The sequence below is a fragment of the Panthera onca genome, chromosome B2 (assembly GCF_046562875.1).
Source record: "Panthera onca isolate mPanOnc1 chromosome B2, mPanOnc1 haplotype 2, whole genome shotgun sequence".
Taxonomy (NCBI): Eukaryota; Metazoa; Chordata; class Mammalia; order Carnivora; family Felidae; genus Panthera; species Panthera onca.
The window spans coordinates 78,099,175-78,113,813 of record NC_138343.1 but is presented as its reverse complement, the minus strand read 5'-3'; the positions used below and the strand labels follow the sequence as shown (position 1 = coordinate 78,113,813).

Genomic DNA, 14,639 nt, shown 5'->3' with positions numbered 1-14,639 from the left:
ACCAACACCAAAAAAAGGGCTTTATCAAAAGGGTCCTAACTGCAATTCATAATATCCTAAGGGGGCAAGACCATATTTCTGCAGGGAGATCCGTTTTAACTCAAAATTAATGACAGTCACAATGAGCCTTTTACATGTTTGGTCAACAAAATCAATGGTAACTGAATTTTCTCATATTTAAAGACTGCAAAAATAATTCCCCATGTTCTGAAAGGGGGGGCAAAAAGTCCAGTGTCGAACTGATCACCTGTGCCTATGCAAGAAAATGCTTAAGTATGACAGGAAATGTGGCCTAGTTCATAAAAACAAGACACCCTTCTTAGTTACAGGTCTTCCTCTGCTGCCAAATTCAACATGCTCCACACCACAATGGTAAATCTATCTGCTGAAAAGTAATGCACACAGCCTGATGGGAGACTACAAACTCTATCCAGAAGAAGGAAAGAATACCAAAGAGATCACTACTGAGAAATTCTACATAGTGGAGTTCTCCAGGTATCTGAAGACTGGCTCTTCAAACATTTGACGGTTTGTTTTTGTTTTTTTAATGTTTATTTTTGAGAGAGAGGGAGACACAGAATCCAAAGCAGGATCCAGGCTCTGAACTGTCAGGAGAGCCCAATGTGGGGCTTGAACCCATGAACCATGAGATCATGACCTGAACAGAAGCTGGATACTTCACCAACTGAGCCACCCAGACGCCCCCCACCCTTTTTTTTAATGTGACATTCTTCTTTAAATTACTTTTTAATGCAAATCTAAGATGTCCTATATACTTTCTCAATACCTTAAACCCTATTTTTTTCACAGAATGTTTTCCCTCAATTACAGAATTGAATAACAAAATTAAAGAGAAACATTAAAATAAAAGGAACCACAGGAGTACAATTCAAAGATCCATCTTAACAAGATGATGTATTAGAAAACATAACATTTTCTTTAATGTCCTACTTCTCACTAGTAAGCACAAAATAGCAAAGATATAAATCTTACAGACTATGAAGTACAGGACACTGCTTTTGTACTTTTAATGCCTTCCAAAATACTGATATATATTGCTATATCTTCAGAGTGGTTCTCACGGAGAAATACCCATTTGTCCCCATCTCCCACATGTCCACCGATCTACACTGGATTCCCCAAGCTCTAGTATAGTGGCTAGTTCTTTCCCTAATCCCTTGCTATAGGCAATGCCATTTTACTTCCACCCCTTAGAGATACTCTAAGCCTTCAATGGTATCAGATGAATTATTGCCTATCCAGAAAAGAGGTGGCCATTTTATCACTGGCTCTCTATGCCCTATTTGGAATATGGACTACATAAGTATCTAATTACTATTTCTAATAACCACCATGCCTGCACCAATAATCAAAGTTGCTGTGGTCCCTTTTCTCCCTGACACTTTTGTCCTTTGTTACCTTGTCCATCACACTTTCAGCTTTCACATAAAAAGAATGACCTATGAGAGGCACCTGGGTGGTTCAGTCGGTTAAGTGTCAAACTCTTGATTTCGGCTCAGGTCAAGATCTCATGGTTGTGAGATCATGCCCAGCGTCAGGCTCCACACTAGGCAAGCAAGGAACCGGTTTAAGATTGTCTCCCTCTCCCCCTACCGTCTCTCTCTCTCTCTCAAAAAATAAAAAAGCAGGGCCTGTGCGACATCACCAGCCAATCTGAGTACTCCTTCGTTGTGACAAACCAGTAAAGTACACTGGGTCCGGACTGACTTCAGGTCTTTGGCTCTTCTGGCTCTCTCATTTGCGTTGGGTGCTTAGGAGCTACTATTTATTCACTGCCAGGAAGGCTTTAGTATATTTTTCTGGTTCCTTCTCTAATACAGATATTAGAGAAACCAAGCTATTTCAGAATGCTAACTACTGGAAACTTCAAATTTCACTGTAGTGCCTTACAATTATAGCAATATTATATAATTATAATAATATATTTCAAAGTTAGTTATAAAAAATAGCAGAGGATGCTAAAAGAACTTATAAAGAAAACAAAAGCTCTACAATAATAGAAACATCAAGGGTTCCTGGGTGGCTCAGTCCATGATCTCACGATTCGTGAGTTTGAGCCCTACATCGAACTGTCAGTGCAGAGCCCCCTTCAGACCCTCTGTCTCCCTTTTTCTCTGCTCCTCTCCCACGTGCACACGCTCTCTCAAAAATAAACATTTTTTTAAATGTTAAAAAAATATATACCAGAAAGAATAAAGAGGTTTAGGAGGCATAAGAATACTGATCAGATTAAATCCTGTTTAATTTAACAACAGTATTAAGAATATAGCTCTTAAAAAAAAAAAGTATAGCTCTTAAAGCTTGCATTTAACTTTACTCACTAAAGTTAAAAAAAATACATAACTGCAATATAGCTTCCAAAAAACACTAGTAGTCCTATATTATTTTACTATTAAGCAAAAACATTCAATTCTAAATATATTACAGCCTTGAATATACTATAAAAAGGAACACATAAAAACAAAAAGCCATTTTTTCTTCCATTTTCCTGCCCTGTTATTTTCTTAGAAATCAAATCCTTTATTAAGGACCTTTTGTTAAAAACAAATGTATTACATTCTATAAATGACATTGCTAAATAAGAAAAAAAGCATGTATAATAAAAAAGCACAAATTTTTTTTTTAAAGAGATCGTCTTTCCCATTAAATTTCTTATTTAAAACAGTTTTTGATTTTTATCACTGGAATAGAATCTGTGTGCAACCTTTTGTTACCTGAAAAATTTCTGAAGCTCCACATTGATTGCAGAGATTCCGCTGCTGCCTCCCCCCCTAAAATTTCCCATCAACCGGCTGAAACCAATTCTTTTTGACCTATGTTTGGTCAAAAGTAGGCCTCATTCTTCCAGTTCCTGATCTGATGAGAACTACTAGGAGACATAAAATCCTTGGCTAGTTACCAAGGCACTGTGCAAAATGAAATACAAGTTACTTATGAGCTTAAGAAAGTTAAATCTTGTTTATAAATTTATTATCTGCAAAGTTAAATATGATTAACTCACATAAAAGACTTTGAGAGCTAGATATAAAAACCAATGCGGTCACTTGAGGATAAAAATACCTATCATAAGGTACATGACTTTTACATCCTCCCTATGACCCTAAACCCATTACAACATGGGTACAAAGAGGCAGTCAAAAATGTAAACCCCACAGGAGAAACCGAATAGGGCTATATAATCTGTAAGTATTTGACAGCTACATTATTCTAGATAACACTACAAAATAATTAAAATTATAATTTTAAGTAAAACAATTTTCTCCAGTCTTATATAATGTATTTCATTTATTACTAAAAACACCCAAAATATATGTATATTTACACATCCTGCTAGATTTATTGAGTCTTTATAGACTGTGGTGAAAAACAAACAATACAAAGTTGACTTTGGTCTAAGACAATGCGAAAGTGTTTGCACTTCCATTTCTTCATACCACAAATGACAGGTTTAAATCAAAACTGTCAGTTTTAATAGCTGTGACAGCATTTAGTAAAGAATACAGCTAATCAGTAATTTTCCTGTGACTTGTAGTAACTAGTTTGAAATACCAAAATATTTTAAATGCTATACTGTTTTATGTTTCAGACTGTAACTTAGAAATTGGTAATTTATAACTCAAAGATTCTTAAAAACCAACTTAATCACATATAGAGCTTTTGCAACATCAAACTGCTCACCTGTCCCCTCCCCCAAAAATAGGATTTAGTAATTTCCTTTTCGATTTAAAAGTGATCTGACTGTAATCATACATGTGCACAGCAGTATAGTAAGAAAATAGTTAACTATACCTTTGTTTAGACTGCAAACAAACCAAATGCCCATCCATAGAGAATAGAATATATAGTATATCCATATAATGGAACACAACTCAGCTCTTAAAACGAATGAGACAGATTTATATGTACTGACATGGAACAAACTCTAAGATAAAACATTTAAGTGGAAAAAAAAAGTACAGTGGAACACAGTGTATATAGCATGTATACACACATATCACATATAATTGAAACTCACCAATTAGTCCATGTAAACTTTAAACATTTATCAAAGTAGCCATCTATTATTTCTTCCCCATACTCCCTTTTTTTCTACAGTTCTAATTTATTAAAATAAGTATAATTTCATATTCCAAAAATTACTGTAAATTATAAACAAAATCAACAAGGATGAAAAACTTAAAATTGATTAAAAACAAACAAAACAAGGGTCAGTTTTTTAAATGAATAACAAAATTACACTGAAGAGGAAAAAGAGAACTAACCTAAGTATTCTAAAAAAACACAGTCTTTTTACTATATGCTCTAAAACTAAAGGTAAAACACCTACATACTTAGGTTTTTTCACAGCTGTCTGTTATAAATTCTGAATCTATTTATGTACTCTAAAGCAAATAAGTAAATATCTTAAGAAAATGAAAGCCAGACTCATCACCATTAGAAAAGGGAACAAATATGATAAGGGAAGGTTAAAATGAACTGTGATCTTAGATGGTAATTATAGGTATCAAACATTATATAACTTATGGTTTTACACACAGACATACATACACATACAGAAACAGATAGGTGTGCATGTATACACATACATGTATTTCCTACCTCTGCTGAAAGGGCCTAGAAGCAATGATACCCCAGAAGATTATGGGGTAGATTATGGTTTCTAAATACCACTCTCAAAAAATTTAAAAAAAAAAAAAAAAAAGAAACAAGTTTTCTTGAAGAAACATATGATTTAAGGTTAGGACAGGTACCTTGCTATGCTAAACAAGTTGCTCAGAGATTGATAAAAATATGAAAGAGAGAAAGAGAGAGACAGAGAAGCTTCAAGAAAATCCCACTGCCCAAATCTGGGACAATTTGAGCATCAAAATATATATTAATGGATCCTAACCCCTAAAATGAATTCATGAGTCTATGTTGTGAGAGAGACAGAGACAAAAAAGGAAAGCTTCTCAGAGCATAATGCTAAGTAATAAATGTACAAGAAATCATGGAATTAAGAAATTACCATCTGGCCATAACACTAGTGAGTGAAGGTGTTATAAGAAACAGTATTTACTTTGTCACAAAGTATCTCTCCACAAGATCTTTATAATTTACAAAGAGAAAATTGGTAACTATGTGGAGAAACCTAGCAGGCACTACCTTAAACAATCAAAATTAAATTACCAGTGATGGAGCAAATAGATATTGCGTGCCTCATGATACAATGCCCTGAGAAGACATCATTTCTGTGATATTTCTGACCAAAACAAAAAACAAACAAATTTAATCATATGAACACCTTCACTAAACATAAACTGAGGGACATTCTGTTAAATAAAGGGACTATGCTCTTTATGTCAAAGATATGAAAAAAAAGAAAGATGGGGGAACTGTCCCAAATTAAAGGAAGCTAGAGATAGAACAGTTAAATATTATTTTACTATTAAAGTCATTAGGGTCGCCAGGTGGCTCAATCAGTTAAGCGCTGACTTCAGCTCAGGTCATGATCTCACAGTTCATGGGTTCTAGCCCTGCATTGGGCTCTGTGCTGGCAGTGCAGAGCCTGCTTGGGATTCTCTCCCTCCCTCTCTCTGCCCCTACCCCACTGCGCTCTCTCAAAAATAAGTAAACTTTTAAAAAAGGACGTTAGTGGGCAAGTGGCAAAATTATCTAAGGTCTGTCAAATAACAGTACTGTGTCAATACTGATGTCTCAACTTTGATATTTTATGATTAGGTAACAGAATGTCATTGTTTCAAGCAATATGCACTAAAGAATCTAGGTAACAAAGGGACACCTTGTATAAAACTTCCTCTCACATAATTCAGAAAAAAAACGCACAAACACATACAGAGAAAGACTATAAAGTATACATGGTAGGGGCACCTCAGTGGCTCAGTCGGTCAAGTGTCAGACCCTTGATTTTGGCTCAGGTCATGATCTCATAGTTCTTGAGATTGAGCCCCGTGTTGGGCTCTACACTGACAGCTTCTCTCTTTCCACCCCACTCTCACTTGTGTGCTCTCGCTCGCTCTCTCTCTCAAAAATAAATATGTAAACTTTTTTTTAAAAAAAGCATACTTGGTTGGGGCGCCTGGGTGGCGCAGTCGGTTAAGCGTCCGACTTCAGCCAGGTCACGATCTTGCAGTCCGTGAGTTCGAGCCCCGCGTCAGGCTCTGGGCTGATGGCTCGGAGCCTGGAGCCTGTTTCCGATTCTGTGTCTCCCTCTCTCTCTGCCCCTCCCCCGTTCATGCTCTGTCTCTCTCTGTCCAAAAATAAATAAAAAACGTTGAAAAAAAAATTTAAAAAAAAATTAAAAAAAAAAATAAAAAAGCATACTTGGTAAAACGTTAGATTTAGAAATAAAAAATGAGAAAAACAAAAAACAAAATTGAAGACTACTGAAATGTCTAACGATGCTACTACATTCTTATCTTTGTCCCTGCTAATCAAAAACTGCTCAATTATTTCACTATTCTAAAAGACTCATAATTTGAAAATTAAAGATCAGGGAACATGTCTTCTAATCCTATCACTGCAAATCACTTTCTACGTATCTTTGGCAAATAAATCTTCCCTCAGCCTAAGATTTCTCATAATAGAAGATGAAATAATAGCTACAACTAAAATAAAGGTACACGAATGAAATGAAAATTAGCTGTATGTACCTGTATGTTTCCCTCACTGTTGAGGAGAGACAGAAAAGAATGTTTCCTTAACACGATCACTCTGGCAGCCTGCCACTCTAAATACCATCAATCCTGAATGTCTGCAGCAAATTTAGTTGCTGCAATCTTGTAAGGTGTTTGGCACTTCACATAACACATTTTGACAGTGATTAACAGATTGTATTTCAGAGTGTAGTTAGTTGCTTTCTAAAGGAAAGAAGTTAGATGCCTGCTCATTAGGTTTTCAAAATTCATTTTTGACAATAGTGACAAAAAGAAACATCATTCTTTCGTTTTTCTAAGGCAGTTTTAACTTACAACATTATGTATTATAGCAGTAAGTATTTTCCTCATTTAATGCTGTTTTCTTGGAGACCATACCAAAGTATGCATTTCTCTGCCTTCTGTTCTCTTACCACAACCTGAAAGATGTGTGTTTACTTTTTTTCTGAAGAGATGTAAATGAAACCCATGGTTTTTGTTGCCCCCAATATGTATCACACTCCTCACTAAAGCAAGTCTATGTTTCCTTGAAAAAGTTAAATATCCTAAATACATCAGAGATAAAAATTTCAAGTGAATTTCATTTAGAATTTGTGTGTGTATATGTGTGTGTATATGTATATATGTGTGTGTACATATGTATGTACATATGTGTACACATATACATATGTGTACATATATGTGTATATATGTATAGGTGGTGTACACATATGTGTACTGTGTGTAAGCATATATACACACGTATATGTGTATATATACACGTATACACACACACACACATATGACAAAGAAAAGATTTGAGATTAAAATTAAGCTATTGTCTTCCAATGTTTCAGCAAGCCAGCCAGCCTACAAAGGTTTTTTTTCCATACTAATAATACCCATGTTTCAGGGATGCAATCCCACTACTTCTACACCAAGGAAGGGAAAAAGGAAGAGAAAGATCCAAAGAGAATGGAGTCTCCACCATTTGACCTGGATTGCCAACATGAATTCTATCCAAATAGAATTCCCTAGGTAGAGAAACTCCCTACCACCTCAACTCCTGAGAGACTGGCCATTCATTTAAAACATGAGTCTGGAACCTTGCTGATCCATTTGGTCTGGTCAAATTTATTAGACAGAGATCATATTAATTGGCCCCTTTCAAGTCTCAAAGTTCTGACTCAAGAGACGAGTGACTCGACTTCAGATTTCCAAGCTCACCAGAATCCCTGGAGCTACAACAGCCTCTACTCAAAATCCTAGGACCTAAATATTCTAATTTGTCTAATTCGGGCACTTGAGTGAAGTTATGCTTACCCTAGTCTGCTTAATTTAACTCTTACAAAATTCTAGGACACTGCTTCACACTAGACTGACTCTTGTTATTTTTTAAACAAGCTGACCTCCATTTGTCTAAACATACTGCATCTATTATTGTGTGTTCTTCTTTATGTAGGTTCTGTGGTTTCTAGTTGTATATTGTCCAGAAAAAAGTAATCTTTAAGGTATATGGAGTCAACAGGCATTGAAAATGAAAATAGTTTTATGAGATTGCTCTCTTCTGACAATTTCTTCTAATCCCATGAGATTAAATACTTCATGTGATAAGGATGTCCGTGTTTACTTCTCTAGCCCAGACCTCTTTTCTGTGTTCCAGACTTGCCAGTGCAACTGCTTATTCTCCATAGCTCACTTGGATGTCTCAGAGACACTAAAAACTAATTATACCTACCCAAAATTAAATTCTTGATATCCCCTTCCCTCAAATCTGCTTTTTTCCTGTCTCAGAAAAAAATAACTCTACCCAGCTTTTTATATTAAGAAACACAGATATGATTAACGCCTCCCTTCCCTCACCTTGTAGCTGATCCTCATTATTCATGGGTTCTGTATGTACAAATCTACCTATTTGCTAAACTGTATTTGTAACCTCAAAATCAATACTCTCAGCACTTTTACAATCATAGGCAGACATATACAGAGCTGCCAAAATTTTGAGTTGCCTAATACACACATTCCCAGTTGAGCTCAAAAAAAAAACAATGCTCTGCCTTCTTGTTTCAGTTCTTCTACTGTAAACAAATGTAATCTATTGAATGCCACATTTTCCACATGCTTGGGCTTTTTGGTGGTGATTTTGCTGTTTAAAATGGCCTCCAAGCATATTGTTCAATTCCAAGACAGCTGTAATGTGCCTTAAAGGAGAAAACAGATGTTAAATAAGATTTCTTTAGGCATGAGTTACAGTGCTATTGGCTGTTGAGTTCAATGCTAACGAATCAACATATATTAAGTAAGGTGTCTTTAAAACAGAAACACATATAAAACAAGGTTATATATTGATCAGTTGATGAAAATATTGTAACCAGAGGCTCACAGGAACCTAACAGTTTTTCCTCTAGTTGCACTGGTTCAGTATTAACTAATTCAGTGTCCATGGTGACTTCAAAGAACTAATGTGAATAAAAATCAACCGTGGGGGTGCCTGGGTGGCTCAGTCGGTTAAGTGTCCGACTTTGGCTCATGTCATAATCTCATGGTTCATGAGTTCGAACCCCACATCGGGCTCTCTGCTGTCAGCACAGAGCCTGCTTCAGACTCTCTCCCTCTCTCTCTGCCCCTCCCCCACTCATGTTCTCTCTCCCTCTCTCAGAAATAAACATAAAAAAGTAAAAAAAAGAATCACCTGTGTACAAAAACCCATCACCAAGTCCTATAGATATTCCTTCCAGAACATAACTCAGATCCATTAACTTCTCTTTAACCTGTGTTGTCACAGTAGGCCATTATCTCTGGCCTGTAATAAACTTCCTTACTTCCAACTCTTGCACCCTTCAAATCCATTCTCCTCAAAGATCAGTGACTCTTAAAACAAAATGGGTTGCCACTGGTTGGTCCCTGATTTAAACCATTCAATTATTGCCTAATGCACATCAGATAAAATCTAAAATTCCTCACAGGCCCATAGACTTAGTCTTGATATCCTGCAGACCTCTCCGGCTTCATCTTAGCACCACTCCCTTTCTCACAACACTCCAGACAAAGTGATTTGCTGCTGTTGTTGTTCCTTAAAAATCAAGAATTTTTCTGCCTCAGGTACTTCAAACACACTGTTATGTCTGCCTTCCCTCAGCTCTTTTCCTATACAACTTCTACTCAATCTTCAGGTCTAGTTTTAAATGTAACTTTCTCAGAGAGAAAGCCTTCCTACCCAAATGCAGACCCTCTGTTATACTTATTTACAGCATCCTCTATTTACATTACACCCATTCATTTACATTTACATTCCACCAATGTATTAGTTATTTGCTTAATATCTGGTTCTCTACTAGGCTATAAGCTCCATGAGGACAGACCTATATCTTTGTAGTTTGCGACTATCCTTCTTACATCTGAAAGTGTTGAGCACATAACTTGATAAATGAATGAATAAATGAAGGAGTATGACTATATGTTTAAAATATTTGGAGGAAGTGAAACATTAGTTGCATGTTGCAGTCATATATTTCTCTGTAAGTGAACCTTAATTATAAAAGACACTAAAAATTTCAAGAAATTTCTTGAGTCTCTGCCCCCATCTCTACATACTATAAAATGATATGTACTTCTTCAACAATTAGCCAAGACTAAACATATTCTGAGCAAAGAGCGTTACTGTAGAAGGGCCAACATGGCGGAGAAGTAGGGGGATCCATACTTCTGCGTCTCTCAAAGAAGTGCGGAAGCCAGAGGACTTTGAACCCCAGAGTCTGGGAAGAAAAGAGACTGAATCTACCAGGAATAAAATGGGACAACTTGAGAAAAGATAGGTGGGTAATTGCAAACTGGGGTAGATAAAACAGGCTGTGTAGACACAGACGGTAGGGATCCCCTTCGGCAGAGAGACAAAGGGAAGAGGAAGCAGTTAGGAAAGTGCAGGACCGTATCTGGACAGCAGAAAAGATCCCGAACTGGGAATGAGAGGGATCCCATCTCTAACTGCAGGGCTTTCTTCAGACTGGGGCTGGCTCCCTGTTTGTGCACCTGGGAAGGAGGGGAGCCAGCCCTGGGTTCGGTGGTAGTCGAACAGAGACACAGTCGCAGTGGGAGAAAGCAGTCCCCTCCCTGGAGGGCTGCGCGACAGTACAAAGCCTGCCTGTGTTCTCCACCCCCGGGCTCAGTGGCTAGGTGGAGGGCGCTGTCCACAGTGGGAGAAAGCAGCCCTCTCCCTGGAGTGTGGTGGAACAGAACAAAGCCTGCCTGCGTCCGCCACCCCGGGGCTCAGGGGTGAGGTCAGTGGCACAGTCTGCAGCAGGAGAAAGCGGCCCCCTCCCTGGAGTGCTGTGGGAAAAGACAAAGCCTGCCTGCGTCTGCCTTAGTCTGCCACCACCCCCACCCCCCAACCTGCGGGCTTGGTGGCGCAGTCCGTGGTAGGAGAAGGCGGTCCTCCCTGAAGTGTGGTGGCACAGACAAAGCCAGCCAGGATCACATATCAGGCTGCACTGAGAGGTGCTTCCCCAGTGCCGGAGTGCACGGAGCAGGACTTTGAATCCTGGCCAAGCGCAGGGTCAGGGAAGTTGGCGGACCAAGAAGGGCTGCCCCATCTGCACCCACAGCACAATGAGAATGACTCAAACAGAGTCCACCAGGTCCAGGTCCATGGAGAAGAGACTACGGGATTGCTGTTTCCCGCCCCCCCCCCCCCCACCACCACCAAGGTGGGGCCTGAGGGATGAGTCCTGGGGCCCATAGTGGAGGTGGGTCCAGACTACACCAAATCACGTCCCTTCACACCAGATAACTGTGTTTCTACTGGAACTGGACAGGCCCTGCGGACAGCTTCTCCATACCAGCGCTGCAGCACTGCCTGGATTAACTCTAGGTCAATTCTGGATATATACATATACTCTCCACCCCCCCACCCCCACATTTCTCCTCCTTATCCTTGCCCTCCTCTAGGCTGGTTACTCTGGTTATTGGTTTGTCTAAACAGACATATTTAATCCTTTCTCTTGATACATGTTCTATACCTCCTTCTTCACATTCCTTTCTCTCTTTCTGGAATAATCAAACCATATAGTGTCTCTGTTGGGTAACTTTATCTTCGTTTTGTTTTCCCCACCTCTGTCTTTATTTCCTTTCTCTCTCTCTGGATTAAGCCTTTTAGTCTCTCTGCCTAAACAACGTTTATTCCCTCCCCCCCCACCCCACCCCCGGCATTTCTCTCTTTGTATGTGCTCTTCCATCAGCACTGCCTCCACCCTCTTCTTTACTTATAGTACTGTGTTTTTGGTTTTTTGTTTTCAGTTTTTTGTGTTTGTTTTATTTCTTTGTGTGTTTCTATCTCCTGTTTGTCTGTTTGTATTCCTTCATAGGGCTACTCCAAGTAACAAATCAAAGCACACCTGGTGGAGGGTCCAATATATCACTACAAGCAGGGTAATAAAAAAACCAAAGTCACAACAACAGAGAGCAAGTAACAATCTCCAAAAAAAAAAAAAAAACGAAAAACAAAAAACACCTCCTGAAGGGCCAGGCCCTGGAAAGTATATGAACCCCCTGTGATATAGCAGGGCTCGCAATGCAGAGCACACAACAAGCTTTTATGCATAAGGGACAGAAAACTAGCCAAAATGATGACATAGAAGAATTCTCCTCAAAAGAGATTCCAGGAAGTAGCGACAGCTAACAAATTGATCAAAACCAATTTAAGCAATATAACTGAACAAGAATTTAGAATAATAGTTATAAACTTAATTGCTGGGCTTGAAAAAAGCATAGAGGACAGCAGAGAATCTATTGCTGCAGAGATCAAGGGACTAAAATATAGTCATGATGAGTTAAAAAATGCTATAAATTAGGTGCAAAACAAAACAGACGCAGCCACAGGGAGGAACGAAGAGGCAGATGGGAGAATAGGTGAATTAGAAGGTATAAATATGGAAAAAGAGGAAGCTGAGAAAAAGAGAGATAAAAAAATCTAGCAGTACGAGGGGAGAATTAGAGAACAAGGTCATGCAATTAAAACAGAACAACATCCGTATCATAGGAATTGCAGAAGAAAGAGAGAGAGAGAAAGGGGCTGAAGGTGTACTTGAACAAATCATAGCTGAGAACTTCCCCAATCTGGGGAAGGAAACGGGCATTGAAATCCAAGAAGCACAGAGAACTCCTTTCAGACGTAACTTGAATCGATCTTCTGTACAGCATATCATAGTGAAACTGGCAAAATACAAGGATAAAGAGAATTCTGAAAGCAGCTAGGGATAAACAGGACTTAACATACAAAGGTAGGCACATAAGGGTAGTAGCAGACCTATCTACTGAAACTTGGCGTGCCAGAAAGGAATGGCAGGAAATCTTCAACGTGATGAACAGGAAAAATATGCAGCCGAGAATCCTTTATCCAGCAAGCCTGTCACTGAGAATAGAAGGAGAGATAAAGATTTTCCAAAACAAACAAAACCTGAAGGAATTCATCACCACTAAACCAGCCCTACAAGAGATCCTAAGGGAGATTCTGTGAGTAAAATGTTGCAAGGACCACAAAGTACCAGAGACATCACTACAAGCATGAAATCTACAGATAACACAACGACTCTAAACCTGTATCTTTTAATAACAACACTGAATGTAAATGGACTAAGTGCTCCGATCAAAAGACATAGGGTATCAGAATGGATTAAAAAAACCAAGACCCATCCATTTGCTGTCTAAAGAGACTCATTTTAGACCCGAGGACATCTTCAGATTGAAAGTGAGGGGATGGAGAACTACCTATCATGCAACTGGAAGTCAAAAGAAAGCTGGAGGAGTCATACTTACATCACACAAACTAGACTTTAAATTAAAGGCCATAACAAGAGATGAAGAAGGGCATTATATAATAATTACAGGGTCTATCCATCAGGAAGAGCTAACAATTATAAATGCCTATGCACCAAATTCAAGAGCACCCAACTGTATAAAACGATTAATCACAAACATAAGCAACCTTATTGATAAGAATGTGGTAATTGCAGGGGACTTTAATACTCCACTGACAACAATGGATAGATCATCTAGACAGAGAATCAGTAAAGAAACAATGGCCCTGAATGATCCACTGGACCAGATGGACTTGACAGATATATTTAGAACTCTGCATCCCAAAGCTATACTTTCTTCTCGAGTGCACATGGAACATCCTCCAAGATAGATCACATACTGGGTCACAAAACAGCCCTCAATAGATATAAAAGAATTGAGATCATACCATGCACACTTTCAGATCTCAATGCTATGAAACTTGAAATTAACCACAGGAATAAGTCTAGAAAACCTCCAAAAGCATGGAGGTTAAAGAACACCCTACTAAAAACGAATGGGTCAACCAGGCCATTACATAAGAAATTTAAAAATATATGGAAACAAATGAAAATGAAAATACAACAATCCAAACGCTTTGGGATGCAGCAAAGGCAGTCCTAAGAGGAAAATACATTGGAATCCAGGCCTATCTCAAGAAACAAGAAAAATCCCCAATACGAAATCTAATAGCACACCTAAAGGAACTCAAAGCAGAACAGGAAAGACACCCCAAACCCAGAAGAAGAAGAGAAATAATAAAGACCAGAGCAGAAAGAAACAATATAGACTCAAAAAAAAAAAAAAAAAAAGAAAAAAAAAACAACAACAGTAGAACAGATCAATGAAACCAACAGTTGGTTTTTGAAAAAATAAACAAATCGATAAACCTCTAGCCAGGCTTCTCAAAAAGAAAAGAGAGAGGACCCAAATAGATAAAAGCACAAATGAAAATGGATTTATTACAACCAATCCCTCAGAAATACAAGCAATTAGCAGGGAATACTATGAAAAATTATTACCACCTACACACTACCAAAACTCAAAAGGGAAGAAACAAAAAATTTGAACAGACCCATAACTAACTAGTGAAGAAATTAAATCAGGTATCAAAAATCTCCCAGCAAATAAGAGTCTGGACCAGATGGCTTC

At 38.2% G+C, this 14,639-nt stretch overlaps 2 protein-coding genes across 3 annotated transcripts in view; one reads left to right on the top strand and one right to left on the bottom strand.

Annotated features, from left to right (window-relative positions):
• Positions 1–532, top strand: part of RARS2 (arginyl-tRNA synthetase 2, mitochondrial) — an 82,950-nt gene extending 82,418 nt beyond the window's left edge. Inside the window, exon 21 of the mRNA XM_060616139.3 lies at positions 324–532. Coding sequence (XP_060472122.1) covers positions 324–389 — 66 coding nt within the window. The 3' untranslated portion in view covers positions 390–532. The remainder of the gene's footprint in view (positions 1–323) is intronic.
• SLC35A1 (solute carrier family 35 member A1) overlaps positions 1–14,639 on the bottom strand; it is a 33,432-nt gene that overhangs the window by 10,519 nt on the left and 8,274 nt on the right. Inside the window, exon 2 of one of the 2 annotated variants that reach the window (XM_060616145.2) lies at positions 2,736–2,927. The exons of the other annotated variant lie outside the window; for it this stretch is intronic. Coding sequence (XP_060472128.1) covers positions 2,736–2,806 — 71 coding nt within the window. The 5' untranslated portion in view covers positions 2,807–2,927. The remainder of the gene's footprint in view (positions 1–2,735; positions 2,928–14,639) is intronic. 2 annotated transcript variants of the gene reach the window in all.